The sequence below is a fragment of the Camarhynchus parvulus genome, chromosome Z (genome assembly GCF_901933205.1).
Source record: "Camarhynchus parvulus chromosome Z, STF_HiC, whole genome shotgun sequence".
In the NCBI taxonomy this organism is placed as follows: domain Eukaryota; kingdom Metazoa; phylum Chordata; class Aves; order Passeriformes; family Thraupidae; genus Camarhynchus; species Camarhynchus parvulus.
The window spans coordinates 54,975,157-54,992,704 of record NC_044601.1 but is presented as its reverse complement, the minus strand read 5'-3'; the positions used below and the strand labels follow the sequence as shown (position 1 = coordinate 54,992,704).

Sequence of the window (17,548 nt, the reverse complement as noted above, 5' to 3'; positions counted from 1 at the left end):
ATTAATCACCTAGATGATGGTGCAGAGTGTATCCTCAGAGAGTTTGCAGATGATGGAAAAAATTGAAAGTGTGCAGTACTCCTGAGCAATGTCTGCCGTTCAGAGGGACCTCAACAGGCTGGAGCAGTGGAATGCCAGGAATATCATGCAGTTCAGCAAAGAGAATGCAAAGTCCTCAAGCTGGGGAGGAACAAACCCAGTCACCAGTGTATGCTGAGGGCAACCCAGCTGAAAGCAACTTGGATTGGGCAGGAAAGGGCACCAGCTTGGACAGGAGAAAGCAATGTGCACTTGTGGCATGGAAGGCTAACGGTGTTCTGGGCTACATTGAACAGTAGAATTGTCCATGTGTGTGGAGAGATGTGATCCTACCCCTGCACACAGCCCTGGTGAGGCCACACTGTGCATGCTCTGTGCTCCTGAGCACAAGAAGGGGTGGTGCTACTGGAGAAAGTGAAGTGTCACTGAGATGATTAAAGGGGCTGGAGCACATCACATAGGAGGAAAGGCTGATTGCCTGGAAGAAAGAAGGCACAGAAGGGATTAATATTTATATCCTGTAAATATTTGAAGGAAGGGTGCAAAAAGGATGGGGCCAGGCCCTTTAGGGTGGTGTTCAGTGGTAAGACAAGGGGCAGAGGATATAACCTGAAACACAGGAGGTTTCAGTGGAAATGCTTTTTACCTTTTTCACCTTTCCTGAAGGTGAGCATGGAAATAAGTTGTCCAGAAAGGCTGTGGTGTTCACATCCGTGGAGAAATTAAAAAGCTGTCTGTTCAGGGCAGCTGGCTCCAGGTGACCGTGCTTGAGCAGGGATGTTGGACTAGATGACCTGTGGAGATCATTGCCAACCTCAATCTTTCTGTAATTCTTTGATCTTATTCAGCTTTTGCATAGTGTAATTTGTAAAGCTAATGTCTATCTTGCTGTTCTGTGCCTTCCCAAATTCCTCATCTGCAAATACTAAGGCCATTGACAGAACAGTGTGACTGAATGAGTTTTAAAGACCTGTGAGACAATTATACAGGACAAAATAATCTTAGAATATATTCAATAAGGTAAATAAAAGACCATCTGTGTACCAGCTTTGTTTTTTTTAGTAAAGAAGTCTCTGTAGAGTGCCATCTTGTGTTGAAAGCTCAGACTGAGACCTCCTTTGAACAAAGAAAGGATTAGTAAAAAAAAATCAACAAAATTAAATATTACAACTACTTTCTTTGAAATTTGTACTGTGGTGCATACCTTCTGCTGTTTAATGTTTTTCCGATAAAATATGAACAGTAAAATGCCATACAGTAATATATGAAATACCTGTTCATATTATTTAGCTGTAAAAATAAGCACAGTCTGTAATTCTGATACATTTCTTCCATTAGTAAGCTTGAATTTTTTTTAATGTTTTTCGTCCCAAAGTGCTCTCAGTTATGTTTTATTTACTATGGGTGAAATCTTGACCTTGGACGATTTTGTTGGCTTGAAGAGGTCTTGGATTTCTTTGTGCTTTGAATACAAGAGTCTTAGATGCTACTGAAAACACAGGAGCATTGAGTATGCTGCTTAATCATGGGAAATTTCTTGAACAGAATAAACATCACTGAACTGTGGAGAAAAGTGTAGGTGTACAAATATGTTTAGTCAGACTGGAGTTAAGCCAAGATGCTTATGGAATTCCAAGATTTTTGTGGAATAACACTGTGGTCTTGCTAATTCTTATGCTACAAAATAGGCTAGTTTTATCTCTTTTTATGAAAAAAACTTCCAGCTACAATCTGTGTTTTAATAGAATAGATTTCAATTAATTTATATTTTACTGACAGAGTAAAATGACTGCAGTATAGCTTTTCCTGTTGCCAACAAGTTACCAAGTGCATCATGCCCATCTAGCATTCTATAAAGCTTGTTTGTTCACCATTTTTTTCTGTATCTGTGAAGTAAAAATATATTTTTTGAAAGAGTGTAAGATGCAGAAAAAAAAACCCAAAAAGCCCAGAAAATAAAATTTAAATCACACAAAACAAAGCCAAACAGAACAAGTGGCATTTCTTACTCAGCTGCAGACTACTCTCATCTTTCTTCAGGTTGTATCTGATCACCACTGTGGTATCTCCCATGTCTTTGAGCAGTGTGTTCCATGTAACACATGAATATTGAGAGACTATTCAGAGATTTTACCTTACAGTAAAACTAAGACTTGGCATGGTGAAAAGTAGGAAGCAGAACAGAGATTTGAAGTTCCATTTTTTCTCCTTGTCTGTTGCTTTCATTAAGAAAAGTAGGATGATCACTAATGGTTTCACCATCACCATTTATTACATTTGCTGTATGTCAGGCAGTGAGCCTTGCCTGAAGCATCTCATGTTAGATCTATAGTTTTTAGGTGTGTCAGTCATGTTACAGCCTCCTTAGTGTCTGTGTGATATCCCTGAGACCGCAGGAAAGGGTGACACGTTGCTCTGAGCACAGCTGCAGCACACATTAGAAAGTTGATAGATGGATACAGACGATGAAAGTTTCAGCTTTCAGCTTTTTCAAATGGAAAGAATGTCTAGAAAACATTTTAGGTAGTGTATTAGTCCAGGAACCAGAATATGTCATAGTGTGTAAGTAGTTTGTGTGTCTGCCAGTCTCAGTCGCTGCAGAAAGAAACCACATTTGCATTGTAACACACGAGAACCCTGTACTACTTCCACCACAGCAGCAGTTGGGTGGGAGCTACTGAACATGCAAAGAATGGGGGTGGCTAAAGGAGCAATCTGAAAACTTCAAGCATTCAGAAGATGCTCTCTGGTTCTGTCATTGTCTTCTGCTTCCAAGCATTTGCAGTCTCAGGTTAACTGCCCATGTCTTATTTTTTTCTGTTTTTTCCCCACTGGAATAATGATCCTTGTAACAGTGTTTCAGCACCCAGTGATCTTCACTTAACTAATAGTTCTGTGAAGACCAATGGCTTTATGTTAAGATTCTATTTTCAAGAGAAAAAATAAAGTCTGTGTGAGACCCTAGTAGCTGCTGTTTCTGAGAGGAATTACAGTTGCCTTGTTCAGGAAGCAACAAAGTCCCCCAGCCAGTCAGCTCCTATCCTCAAGGTGGTTGTTGTAATCTGTGGAACTGCGTGCACCTAGGATGAAATTCATATTCAGAAAAAAATGTTTAAGTGTTTAAGCCCTATTTTGTTGTGTATTTTCCCCTTGGATACAATGGGAGATAGTAATCCAAGAAGAGGTGATTAATCTGTACATATGTGGCTGTGAATCCCGCATCAGTAAGAACATAATCATTGAACATTTCATGTACAGACACAAAGATTTCTACTAAAGTTTAGCTTGTTGAGTGTTACATATAAATGAACCAAAGTGAGAGTATCCAAAGATGACATTTTAACAACATAGCTTTTATAATTGTGTTGGCGATATTCTTGTTTGTTTAGTGTGGCTAGGGACATTTTTCATATTTATGATCTGAGAAGATCTGAGATTAAGTCAGAACAATACTGTTCTCATCCCAAAGGCTTACATCCTGCGACAAGAGAAGAGTGGACACCATATAAAGGGAAACACACTATCAATATGCAAAACATTGACAGCAGAGTAGGAACAGCCTTGAATCCCAGTTTCCCCGTTAAGCTTGTGTTTTCTTTAAACTCTGCCTTCTAGAATTGATTTATTTACTTAGTTTTCATATGTTTTCATTGGTTCTAGCATGCACAATTGCAGGCAAAACTTAAGTAAGGAAATGTAACACTGAATAGGTAAGTCACAGAGTGCGACAAACGAGTCCCTGAAACATTTGCTTCCTAATTGCAAGCTGGTATTTTCATTTTGTAGGGATTTAAACAATGCAAATGATTGAGCTTAACTAGTGCCTGGAGTAGAGGACACTGAAATGGCCATACCAATGTCTCTTGGAATACATTTCTAACACCTGTGGGAAATTTAAGTTAAAAAGATCTTATTTTAATAAATTGAGACAGTTCCAGAAACAGAATTCAAAAGTACTTTTAAAATGACTGTAGGGTGGGCTAATAGGCAGCCAGATTAGATAAATGAAGACAGACAGTTAAAGTGTCCCTTTAGCTGCAGGGTTGGGATTCTTTTCCCCATTTTATTGTATTGATAAAATACATAGTGGACAGAAATCTTCATCAAAATGAGAAGAATTGTATAGATCCTAACAGAAGTATCTGTTCCACTTCAGGGCTGGAATTGTGCTGTCTTGCTTGTTGTTATATCTAGAGTTGTCCAGTGTCAGCCTGAGTTTAAAAAACGCAACCAGTGCCCCCCCACCAAAAAAAAACAAAAACAAAACAACAACAAAAAAATCACCAACCCCCCCTCCAAAAAAAAAAGGAAAAACCAAAACAAACACCTGCCAAAAAGACACAAAAAAATTTCCAATTTCCAAGTCACGCATAAAAGCAATGTCTGTTTTCCTGATTTCCTTCTCCAGATGCTCAGACACTTCTGGGATCATAACAGAGGGGCAGGAAAAAGAGAAATGGTGACAAATTGTGTGTTCCTTTACCATCATTAAGTTTCGGGATAAATTACTTTGCTGAGACTGTAAACAAAATTTCAAAAATAAATATCTTCTTACAAGTTTTCTTTATTACAAGCATGGCCAAATTTAGATTGCTCAGCTATTTCAGAGTTATTCCTTGTTTAGCAATAAAGAAAGTCTGTGTATTCTGTTGATTATGATAGTTGCCCCACTGAACAAATGATTTAACCATCTTCTAAATGTGGAAAACCCAAGAATAATGATGACAATAGATACCTCTTGTCCAGCTTGCCATGGCACAATGAATTTGATCATGTTTGGCTTCATCTGCTGCCTAATGCAATGTAACATGACAGATAAACTAAATCAAATGGGTGACATTATCAGATTTGAAAGATGATAGCTCTTGTAAAGCAAATGAAGTAAGACTGTATCAGTCCAGAAGATTTGAGATGTTTATTGAGGTCTTGAATCTTTGAAACACAGCAAATGAATGTTTTAAGTTCTGCAAAGCAAGTGACTGCAAGGATAACAGTATGCTTATTACTGGCAAAGATGTTGCCTGAAACAGAATTCGGCTAAATTTTAGGTTTTCTTTGTGTGTTTAATTAATTTTTTCATTTCTGCAAGTGCTTTGTAGAGGCAGTGGCTTGAACTTCAAAGCATACTACTACAAATGTTTTTGTGCTTGTTATGATCACTAGACTCAGAACTTTCAGTTACAAAGATGAGTTTTAAGTTTCAGTGAGCTGGGATTTAATACTATGCATTCAAATAAATAGTATCCAGGAAGTATTTTTTATTGCTTTTAGCATTGTCATAACAGGTTGTGTTTATTGGGTAGTTTTAAGGAAGGTTTTAATTCATATTTCTTTTAACTATTCGTTCATTTTGAATACTTGTAACAATTCATGATGTGATATTACTTGAGTCTTTATAAAGCTGGTCTGCTAATTATCTTTCAGTAAATAATATGGAGTTGCTGTAAGGATTGTAAACAGTTAGGAAGCCCATGAGGACATACCTATTTTCATTACCTAAAGCTGTGTTCCTACTTGTTTCTGCTTTGTTTGCCTTATGAAGTCAAAATGTTCCATTCTCACTCAATACGCAGTTTTCATAATTTTTTTTATTTGTGATGACATCATGAATTACTTTTTAATAGGCAAAAGCTGGTTCAACAAGAAGGGGGTTTTATTATTTAATACCTGAAAAAAGACTTGAAGTATCTTTATTTCTTGAAGTAAGTAGGTTTCAAAATACAGTGTTTTTGCTGTAAAAATGTAATGGATTTTCTTATAGTCTACCAATAATTTGTTTAATTGTCAAAAATTAAAAATAGCCTCTTCAAAAATTTATTTTCCAGATCAGATTTTTATGTGTGTTCTGAACAGCAGTGTAAGAAGCTTTGAAAAATAAACCTGCTCCCATTAGCTTCAGGATTTGTTCTCCATGAAGTTTAATTATGTAGGAAGTTTTCAGATAGATAGTTTTAAGAACATTTGAGTACTATGCCTGTAATTTTGGTTTTGTAACAGTGCTGGGATTTCTTTTAAATTTAGCCTTCTGAGTACTTATGACTTTTAGGGTTCTTCACTTTTGCTCTTCAGGTTATTAAAATGTTTCTCTAATGTATCTTCTTCAATAATTGATATGTATTAATTATTTAAAATTAACGTTGCAGTTAAAATATGAAGAATTAGAATTAATTGTGTTTGGGTTTTGTTGTAGCTCATGACATGCTAAAAGCAAGAATTCAAATTAGAACAGAAGTAAAATTAACTTTCTTTCTTTGTATAGCCCACTGTTTGTGAACGGGAACTCTGTGTATTTGCTTTCCAAACATTAGGAGTGATGAACGAAGCTGCTGATGAAATTGCAACTGGGGCACAGGTAGGATTATCTAATGTTTTTTGTAGTTTACTCAGTCCTCTCTGTCTCTTCCAGTACATGTTTTGACTTGTATGCACGATATGAGTACTGTTTGGTAAGTATTATTTATTTGTCCACTGTTACAGCTGTAAATGCACTGGGTTTATGCACGGTGTATTCAAATAGTACTAATGAGGTGTTTCCATTGTTTTGCTTCCATGTAATTAGAGTAACTGTGGTTTTGTGCCCTGTTGTATTCAATTAGGTCACCTGGGTTGTTAATAAAGGCAGCCATTGTAATTTGGAGATAATTCACATTTATTTTCACCTAATGAGCCATTACTACTCTCATGCAATTAATAAGTTACTTCCTGTTCATGGTCTTGGGATGCAGGGATCCACTGAGCATCTGTTGTTTCCATCATTACATAGCAGTGGGAAAGTCCTTACTGATATTGCCACATAGGGTTCTTTCTTCTTCTCAAGGATCAGGAATTTAATATAAGCCTGCTTCCTAACTCTAAATTCAGTTATTGATGTAGTTACAACCCTATCAGTATTTTCTTAAAGTATTTTAAATTACGCTTCCAAATCACAAACCTAATGTTTCATTAGCAAAAAAAAGTTAAAAGATCTTACGTTTAAGTTCCCTTTAAGATCTCATGGGAAAAACCTGCGCATCTTAAGGAAAATGCATTTGTGTCCAGTTTTCTGGTTACTGTTATTCTACATAGTAAGCAGCATGGGCTTTTTGGAAGAACAAACCTTCAGTTTATTTAACTTTAACTAGCACTAGTGAGTATAGTCACTGGAAATAAACTATTCAGGTAGGTGTCTGAATACAACCATGAGCATATCCTCAAAGGTAGAAAGTTGCAGCAATGTAGATCACCTTCTTCACTTGAGAATATGACTGGGGAATCAGAACAGCAGCTCTTCATCTGATGTCTGAAGACCACTGGATTTGTAATATCTAGATACTGAATATTGGGATAACAGTTTAGGTTTGTAAGAAATGGAAGGAGGTATGCAGATGAAGCCCCAGCTCTTCCGCAGCCTGAAGTCCTGTGAGCATTTAATTTTTTTAATTCAGGCACATGTTACATTGCGTGTACATTTAGAATCATAGAATCATAGAATAATTGGAGTTGTAAGGGACCTGTGAAGGTCATGTAGTCCTGTGCCCTGCCATGAGCCAGGACAACTTCAACTAGATCAGAGCCCTGTCTGACTTGACCTTGAATGTTTCCAAGGATGGGGCGTCTACCATGTGTCAGTGTTTTATCACCCGCAATGTAAAAGTCTTCTTTATAGCTAGTCTGTATCTCCCTCCTTTAGTATGAAAGCTTTACCTCTGGTCCTATCACAGCAGATTCTGCTAAAAAGATTTTCCCTATCTTGTCATCCTGCTTTAAGTACTGAAAGGCTGCAGTAAGGCTTCCCAAAAGCCTTCTCGTCTACAGGCTGAACACGCCCAGCTGTTTCAGCCTGTCTTCGTCAGGAGGGCATTCCAGTCTCCTGATCATTTTTGTGGCCCTCCTCCAGACTTGCTCCAACAGATGTTGGAGCTCTTTCTTATGTTGGGGACCCTAGAGCTGGACACAGTGCTCAGGTGGATTCTCATGAGGGCAGAGGGGCAGAATCCCCTCCCTGCCCTGCTGCCCACAGGCTCTGGATGCAGCCCAGGACACGTTTGGCTCTCTGGGCTGTGAGTGCCATGGCTGGGCCATCTGCAGCCTCTCACCCACAGCACCCCCAAGCCCTTCTGGGCAGGGCTGCTCTGGGGCTGTTCATGCCCAGCCTGTGCTGATAGCAGGGGTTATCATGACCCAGGTGCAGCACCTCGCCCTTGTATTTGTTGAAGTTGGCGAGATTCCCATGGGCCAGTTTCTCCAGCTTGTACAGGTCCCTCTGGATGGTTTCCTGTCCTTCAGGCACATCAGCTGCGCCACTCAGCTTGTGTAATGTGCAAATCTGCAGAGAGAGGACTTGAACTCACTCTCTATGTCATTAAATAGCACTGGTCCCTGTATAGTATTATTCCCACAATAGTATTGCTCCCTGGGGGACACCAGTCATCATCAGTGGCCATCAGGACATTGACCTCTACCATCTGGATGCAACTAGGCAACCAGTTCCTTATCCACAGAACTGTCCATCCATCTAATTGATCTCTCTCCAATTTAGAGATAAGGATACTGGGAGAGACTGTTTTAAATAATTTAAATGACATCTGTAGCCCTTCCCTTGTCAACTGTTGTGGTCACTCCATCACAGAAGGCCACTGGGTTGGTTAGGCAGGGCTTGCCCTCAGTGAAGCTGTGCTGGCTGTCATGAATCTCCTCCCTGTCCTCCACGTGCCTTAGCACAGCTTCCAGGAGGAGCTGTTCTATGATCTTCCCAGGCACAGAGGTGAGGCTGACAGGTTGGTAGTTTCTAGAGCCCTCTTTTCTACCCTTTTTAAAAATAGGTGCAATATTTCCCTTTTTCCAGGCACCTGTGACTTCACCTGACTGCCATGCCTTTTGAGTTAGTATGGAGAGTAGCTTGGCAACTTTATCAGCCAGTTCCCTCAGGATTCTGGGATGCATCTTATCAGGTCCCATAGACCTTTCTATGTTCACATTCCTCAGGGACTCTCAAATGTAATCTTTGCTGACAATGGGAAGCACTTTGCTTCCCTGCTTTCGGTCTTGAGTTTCATCAACTCAAGAGGTGTGTGAAGGGGAGACTGCCAGTGAAGACAAGCAAAGAGCTGTCAAGTTCCTTGCCCTTCTCATTGTCTGCAGTTACCATTTTCCCAGTTGTGTTCAAAGAGGGGTGCGCTTTCTTTGACCTTCCTTTTCTGTCTCATATGCCTTCAGAAATCTCTTCATAATTCTTTGCATCTCTTGTTGAGTTCATCTCCAGTTGCACCTTGGCCTCCCTCACCCCATCCTGACAAAAGCTGGCTACATTCCTATACTCTTCCTAGAATATCTGTCCCTGCATCCCTTGCCTGGGCATTTCATTCTTTCCTTTTAGTCTTACCAGCAGGTCTAGAATCATCCATGCTGACATCTTGTCTTCCTTTCCTGATTTCCGACACATGGGGATTGAGAGCTCCTGCACTCTATGGAAGACATTCTTAAAGATCTGACAGCTCTGATCTGCTCCCTCCTCCTTGAAAACAGTTGTCCAGGGGATCCTATTGAATAACTTTGAACAGCTGGAAGGTTGCTTTCCTAAAATGAGTAAAGAATTAGGTATGAGCTTTTTAAAGTTGAGCTGACTAAGCAGAGGAGAGGTGGCCCTGGCTAGCTCTCACTCTGTTTTATTTAAGTATCAGTGTTGCAGGCATGTGCAGAGCTTGCTGTAGATCTCTGAAGTACCTCTACATTTACAGAGCTTTACTGTAAAATTCTGAAGCGATTACAGCCTTAAGAGTGCTGAAAAGAGTTAGATAAGGGGTTTTGTCTGTTGTCCCATTGGACCTAGGTAGCTAAATTATGCTAAGTTTCTAGTGATAGCATTGCAGCCAGCTCACTATATGGGATCTGATTGAGCCCCCCATTCCTGTTCTCAGAAAAAAAAAAATCATCAATTCTAGAGTATGAATCACAGCATAGACTCAGCACAGTGGTTATTTCTCCAAGAGTCTAGCAAGCTTAGGCTGACTAGTAAAAGGTAGGTGTTCACATTTTGTCTGATTAATCCTCCTCCAAACCATTTTGTCTAATGAAGAAGCCTAAATACAGGTTCCCATCATTAGAAATCATATCCTGTTTTGTCTTTTGTGCTTTCAGCTAGTTTCCTGAGGTGCACAACCCTACTTTGTCACTCCGAATAATCCAGTGGCTTCTCCTTAATAATAAGTGCTTGTATTCTCTAAAACTTTCCATCCTGAACTCAGGTTGCCTTGTGTTAGTCATGTAGGCAAAATGCTTGAAAATTAGATGACTGATTTCTTGATAGTTCTTACTCGCTCTAAAGAGTCTCTTGAGAGTGAGAGGCCCTGTCTGAGGGATTGATATCAGAAGAGGAATTGTCATCAGCAAGTGTTGTCTTGTCCTTCACACAGCTATTTTAATCCTTACTTATTCAGTACCTCCGATTGAGGAGTTCACACCCAGTTTTGAGGACATCTGCTAGATCCACAGCATTTCCTATTCCCAAGGAATGCATATGCAAGGCTCTATTATAGGGTTTCTATTAGATTTACCTCCCAGTTTAAGTTGTTTTGCATTGCATCAACTCAAAACAATGATCTCAGGGGAAATCAGGTGTAAAAAAAAAAAAAAGCAGAGTTGGAAACAATCTAGGAGTCAACAGTTTGTTTAAAGGAGGACTTAGGGATGATGTCTGAGTAGAACTGTGCCAGTTTTAAGGCAGTGTCCCATAATGCAAATCATAAGGCAAGACAGCTTTGAGTCTCTGCATTAAAGGATCTGGGGACTCAAACAGCTCTTCCCTAGGAGTGTTTTGTGACAGCAGACTAAGAAGTGCTTCTCAGAAGCAGGGTGAACTCATGCTCAGTTCCACAGTAATACATTTACACAGGGGCAAGTCTGCTGCCTGATCTGGCTGCTGATCTCCTTTGTAAATGCTGGTGCATATGCCCTATTTCTAAACATTCATCTCACATACAGATTGTATGAACTGGAAAGTAATCAGAGAACAATTGGGGAAGGGATCATTATTTAAGTAATTTCATTTTTCAATATATGTGAGATATTTAGTAACTGGAACTAACAGAATATATTAAAACTGATGGAGAAAATTGTCCATTAATACTGAAGGAGCAGAGAAGGAGAATGGCAGCTATATGACTCACCACAGCACAGTTCTTTTTCCCCTTTCATCATTATTCTTATTTTCATTCTGGTTCTCTAAAGGACCGTAATTTTTTTCCATCCAAATGATCAGATACAATGACAGATGTAGAAAATCGTCTAGATGAATGTGAGCTGTGAGATGAGATCTGATCCATGTGGACTTGTGGGAGGAACCAGGAATACCTATTAACTCCAGCTTGTCTCAGCTTTTCCTTTCTTTTGTGGAAAAGTCATTTTCACACAGGAATGTCTTCAGAAGGCACAGAAAAAACACAAGGAAATGAGTTAATCTGCAGCTACTTTTTAATGTAGCAATTTTGGATTTCATTATGAGCTGAATTTACATTTCACAGCTGCCAGAGAGCTGCATTCTCTTGTTTTTGTTATTGCTGTATTCTATTTTTAACCTCTGAATTACATATTTTGAAACAATTACATGGGAATCTGTGTCTAAGTGGTGTATTTACTTATGTACACATGTCTATGTGCACATTACATGCACAATCCTGTGGGGAAATTGTGAAAATCAAAGATAATCAAAGAAGTGTTGTAATTTTGTATAGCAGGATGGAAAGAAGAGAATGCCCCAGTGTGAGCTGTGCAGATGACTGTTAAAGCATTGCAGTATTATGGGTTTAGCAGAAGCAATGTTTTCAAGTGTTTCTGTGATTACAGTCTTCAGGAGAAGAGCAGAAAGTGGTACAAATTTGACAGACTATTCCTTGTTCTTGAGCAAAGTTTTTACTGGCGTGTCTATACAGAGATACACTAATTTCACTTCCTTGGTGAATAAATTTGATACAGGAATTCACATGTGTGCACAAGATAAAGCAACACTTCAAGCAATATATTTGAAGTTACAATACTTTTAGGACCAGATACTGGTCCTATGTATATACACATGGAATAATAAGCCATGGCTGACCCCAAACTCTGTTGAAGTCAGTGAAAAAATTTGGTCCTGAACTATCTCCTGTGGATAACAGAGTTTGGGCAATATAGGTAACAATGAAATACAATATATCTATAAGGTGTAAAAAAAGGTGGACTGGAAGATACACTATAAAAATATTTATTTTGAATAAACATAATAAATATGTCTTTCTTTATCCCCAGGTAGTTGATCTGTTAGTATCTATGTGTCGGTCTGCATTAGAATCACCTAGGAAAGTTGTCATTTTTGAGCCATACCCTTCTGTAGTTGATCCTAATGATCCTCAGATGCTGGCCTTTAACCCCAGGGTAAGTAGCTACCTTTAATTATGTCATCACTTGGTTTTAGTCATACATGAGATTTCAAAGCAAAGACTTCTCATGAAGGAGTCTCCTTTATTATGTGATAGAGCTCCAGAATATAGCACAAGTGTGTTTTCAAAACATTGCATCTTTTATTATTGTCTCTGAGAAAGTACTTGAATATAGACTTGTCCTGGTTCTGGCCAGGACAGTGTTAATTTTTACAGTAGCCAGAATGGGGTATGGCTAAGACCCAGAGGTTATTCTGTACCACCTCACATCATTTCTTGGAGCAGGGGGACAGGAGTCTCTTCCAGGGAAAAGAGGGAAAAGAGTTACCATTTTACTTGGCAGAGGGAGCAGTTGGATGTTGTTTGTGGCTAGTTTTCTTATCTCATTGCTGTTTCCAGCTGACTGTTTTTACCTTGACCTGTGATCTTTTTCTTTGTGCCTCCCAATTCTCTCTCCCACAGCAGGTGGGGAGTGTAAGGAGGAGTGGGAAGAGGACAGGAGCAGTGCTAGTTCTCAATGGGAACTGTATATTGGAGAATACCATCCTTAAACCATGACAAAAGTGTAGGTTATGTTAAAGCCAATAAACTCTTCTAAGGAACAAATTCTGGATGCAAAATTTTATATTCTAAGTGTTTTTCTCTCAGTGTGCACATTGGACACAAAAAGAAAGATGGCCTTTGAGAGATAGAGGTCATGTAAGCCAGGGGATTTCCAGTCCATCTTTTCATTCTTAGAAGTGTCATTGCTGTCATCTCATTTTCTCATGGCAAACAGTTATTTCCTTGTATGTAATTTTATGAGATGTTAATAGGTGAGTTTTGTACAAGCATCAGTTTTGAAATAAAGAGAATTGTGCTTGCCTTACTTGCTCCTTGGGCTCCAAATGCTGCCTTTTAGGAATGCCCTCCAGCTGTGAATATTCCATCTCCCTAAAGCCATCTCCCCAAAGGCATAGAGGAGAACTCGTCATGTCCTGCGCTGGGATGCATCTCTCTCTTTCTGAAAAAGGCCAGCTAGCTAGAGTTCTTTGTCAGGAGAGGCTGAGGTGTTCAGTAATGTGTTGGCAAGACCCAAAGATGGGGAGCAGTGGAGCTGCTGTGGAGTGGTGGAGCATGGACTGCTCAGAGCCTGTTCACTCAGTTCACTCAGGTAGTGGCTCCCAAGCAGCAGGTCAGCAAAGATCAGGGTGAGACAGAGGGACCACTGAAGGATCTATGAAGTTTTATAGACCTGCTAGCAAAGGAAACACAGCTGTTTATATGCATTTTATTTAAAATCTGTTTGGGTCACTGCATTATTTGCCTCAAGAGCATGTTGTCCAAATAACTGCATTTAGTTACAAGTATTTGTTTAAAAATAATCTGATTTTTGGAGTGTTTTGGAGATCCCAGTGAAATTCAAAGAAGAAAGATCATAACAATATTTTTTCAAGGAATTTTTCTGGATGATAAATGACAGTCTGTTGAAGAAAGTTAATGGTTTGATATGTTTGAAAGAATTGTTTTGCCCAACATTTCTCCTCGCTTTAGTTTATACACACTCAAAGAATTCAGGTTTTTTAGAGCCAAATACTAATTCTCTTTGAACTTTTTTGTGTATTTTATGCCACATCAGAAGAAGAACTATGACCGAGTCATGAAAGCATTGGACAGTATCACTTCCATCAGAGAGATGACACAGGTAAATGTAAAAATATTTACCTAATTAATCACTGTTTCTAAAACTTGAAAGATGTTTATATTGCCTGCCAATGATGGGTTGGGAAGTCAATAGTATCATCTCTTTCCTATATAACTGTAATGATATTGAAATGTTTGTTCAAAATAACAAAACCTATCCCTAATGCCAATTAAATAAAAGTAATGAAGTAGAACTCAGATCTTTTGAAGTTTAAATGAGAGATAATAACAACAGAATGAGACATTGTAGTGAGGTACAATTACCAATCACTACCTTTCTGGAAATGTCAAAGCCAGAGACTTCACTTCCAAAGCAAAAGAAATTGATCTTGTGTCAATGTTCTGAGTAGTATTCTAAATGACATGATATTTATTTCTATTATAGCAAAATTCTCTATCAACTAAGTATAGTTGGGGACTTGGAGGGTTGGGTCTCTTGGGTTAACTGTCATTATTTCTCATGGTATATCTGGTGGTTGTATTTCTGTTTATTTTTATGTTCCTTTTCCAAACAACCCAGCTGATTATAAATTGTTGTTTAAATCTCTTCCATATATCTTGCTTTTCCAACTGCTATATAAATGCATCCTCAGAACAGTTTTTAATCTTGCTCTATGTATTAACAAAATACTTTGGGATTCTTGAGTGAAGAATATATAGAGAGGAATAAAATAAATTGAAAATTAAAACTCACTTTTTTTGTTAATTTATGTAACATTTTGTAAAAATTTTAAAAATCAGGTGTTTCTGTGATTTATTATGATGACTTTTAAAAATAAAAAATAATTACAGTTCTGCTTTTTCAAATGTTAAAATAATTCTTGACTAATGAATTTTAAAGGGATGCTTTGCATTGTGATCAAAATCAAGAACAGTTTTTAAAGAAATTATAATATGACATGGCACTTACACCTTGAAACAGTTGAAAACACCAAATGGACTATTTTGGGTTTCTTTGAGAGCCTTAATTTGGTAAAGTCCCAATTCCTTAATCAAGAGCCACACAAAAATAGATGTCTTCTTCTGTTCTTCCTATGATCACCAATGTTTGCTATAATATAGTCATTTTGATGCTAATTATATGCTTATTATCTTACTCTAGGGAAAATAATCGCTATATTAATTCTTGTTGTCAAAACACATTTATAACTCTACTATGCTGCATATCAGTAAAGCTGTGATTTCAGACTAATAATGTATTCATTTTAATAGATGAAATCATGGGCAATGTAACATAAAAAATTCAATGTAGAAATAACATAATTTCTCTTTTCTAGGCACCTTACTTGGAAATAAAGAAGCAGATGGATAAACAGGACCCGCTTGCACATCCTCTTCTACAATGGTATAAAGTTGATTCACATGAGATAATAATTATTAAATTATCATTTGTAATGAATAATCACTTGACCAGTGTAATGTGGTATAAGGTCAGCCTAATAATTAACATTGGTATTTTCAACTGCAGCTATTCTGAACTGTTTCTGGACCTCATCTGGGTCATCTGATCTCATTTTCTAGTTAATTTTTGGCCTACTTCCATCTGATAGGTTTAGAGGCCTGCAGCTGGGTGCTTTGTGATGGCCATTCATAACATATTTTTAAGTTTGGTTTGGTTACTACGTCTAATACATCTGTTTCTTATTTTAGGGTTATATCTAGTAATAGATCACATATTGTGAAGCTACCAGTGAATAGAGTAAGTGTCTGTGGGTTTTATTATTATTTTCTGATCTTTTTTATGCATTAGCATTTTAGGTGGGAGTTTACTAGCAAAATGTAGGTGTATGCATTCAAACGGATTGCATGGACTCCTTTAACAGACAAGGCAGTTTTAGGTCCTGATTTTTAGAAGCATGTGAATATCTGAAACAAGTCAAGGGAATAATGTTCATAAAAAACCTATTTGAGGTGCATACCTCAAATTCAGGTGTCTACCTTGTAATCATCTGGGCTTAGGTGAGAAAAACACCACTTTTTGGTTTTTTTACCATATAGAATATTAGATGCAGAATTGTACAGAAAGCAGTGCACACAAACATGCTGTATCAGGAGATCCACATATAAGTAACTTCTGATTAAGGGCGCAGTAATATGCAACCTTCCAAATAACCTTAATTCAAAGTCAGCTCTGATAGAATACTATGATGAAATGGTTCAGTTTAATTACTAAAGCCATTTTAAATTTTCCAAAAACTTCCATATGTTTCATAAACTGAAAGTCACTCTCTACTATTTGATTTCAGCTTGAAACTGTGGGAGTGAGACCAGTTTCAACTTAGTTCATGTAGTTATTTAGATGCAGTCATGTATTGTGTGGAAAAGCATGATACCTTAAGGATTGCCATCAGAGAATTACAATACTTTCATATTAATCAACTTCTATTCACATGTGCACTCTTATATTTGACAGCAACTGAAGTTTATGCACACTCCCCACCAGTTCCTTCTTCTCAGCAGTCCACCAGCCAAAGAATCCAATTTCCGAGCTGCTAAAAATCTCTACGGAAGTACCTTTGCATTTCAGTGAGTACATATATTCCTAATAACCAAAGGTTATTGAAATGCCATGCTATATTTTTTACTTCTGGCATTTGAGGTTTGCAGCTGTGAATCTACTGTTTTAAAAGGTTTCTGATGTAATTTTTGCATTTTATGCTGTGAATTTTATTGCTTTCTTTTTCATTTTATTCAGTGGTTCACACATTGAAAATTGGCATTCCATCCTGAGGAACGGCTTAGTTGTTGCTTCCAATACGAGGCTGCAGGTAAATAAACAAAAGAGATTTTAGCTAACCTGTGCACATTTGGTTACATACTACCTTTGGCAAGTTTTCAGGGGGTTTCATTCTGGTTGCCCTATATAGCTAGAAGAAGGGATAATTTCAAATATCATCTTGTTTCCTGTGAAAATTACTTTTCTGATGCAATTAAGATGAAGTAATGTTCTGCTAAAACGTCTAGAAAATCTCTTTGTGGGAATCAGTATTTCAGTTTTATGTTGCAGAGCAGCACCTCTAGGAGGCTTCGCTTGGTACTGCTTAAAAGCAGTTGCAAGTGAAAGTCAGAGCTGCCTAAACTGTCTTGGTGTCTTAGGATCCAGAAACATGCTAGAGTTACAGGAGTTGGGCTTGCAGCACTTTGTCTGCCTCTCTGATTTCTTTGGCAATGGAAGCATGAAGTGTGCTGGCCATAAGGGATCTAATGCAAATTTCTCAGACTGAATCATCAGGACACAATTATTGCAGAGCAAAGTAGGCACTACAGAGGGACTGGGGAGCTCTAATGCAGAGTATTTTAGCATTGTGGTTAGCAGCTCTCCCCAGAGCTGAGTCCATGTACCTTGGAAGAGGATCCCAGGGCATATTTGGTCAAGTACAGAAACACTCCTTGTAGACATCCTCCATAGTAATATTAGATTTAAAAACAGAAAC

At 38.2% G+C, this 17,548-nt stretch overlaps 1 protein-coding gene across 2 annotated transcripts in view; it reads left to right on the top strand.

Moving 5' to 3' along the window:
• The window catches only part of PARP8 (poly(ADP-ribose) polymerase family member 8), a 120,187-nt gene that overhangs the window by 89,113 nt on the left and 13,526 nt on the right, over window positions 1-17,548 (top strand). For both annotated transcript variants that reach the window (XM_030968228.1, XM_030968227.1), the window contains 7 exons: window positions 6,299-6,391; window positions 12,301-12,426; window positions 14,050-14,115; window positions 15,392-15,459; window positions 15,765-15,813; window positions 16,528-16,640; window positions 16,810-16,882. In XM_030968228.1, coding sequence (XP_030824088.1) covers window positions 6,299-6,391; window positions 12,301-12,426; window positions 14,050-14,115; window positions 15,392-15,459; window positions 15,765-15,813; window positions 16,528-16,640; window positions 16,810-16,882 — 588 coding nt within the window. The remainder of the gene's footprint in view (window positions 1-6,298; window positions 6,392-12,300; window positions 12,427-14,049; window positions 14,116-15,391; window positions 15,460-15,764; window positions 15,814-16,527; window positions 16,641-16,809; window positions 16,883-17,548) is intronic.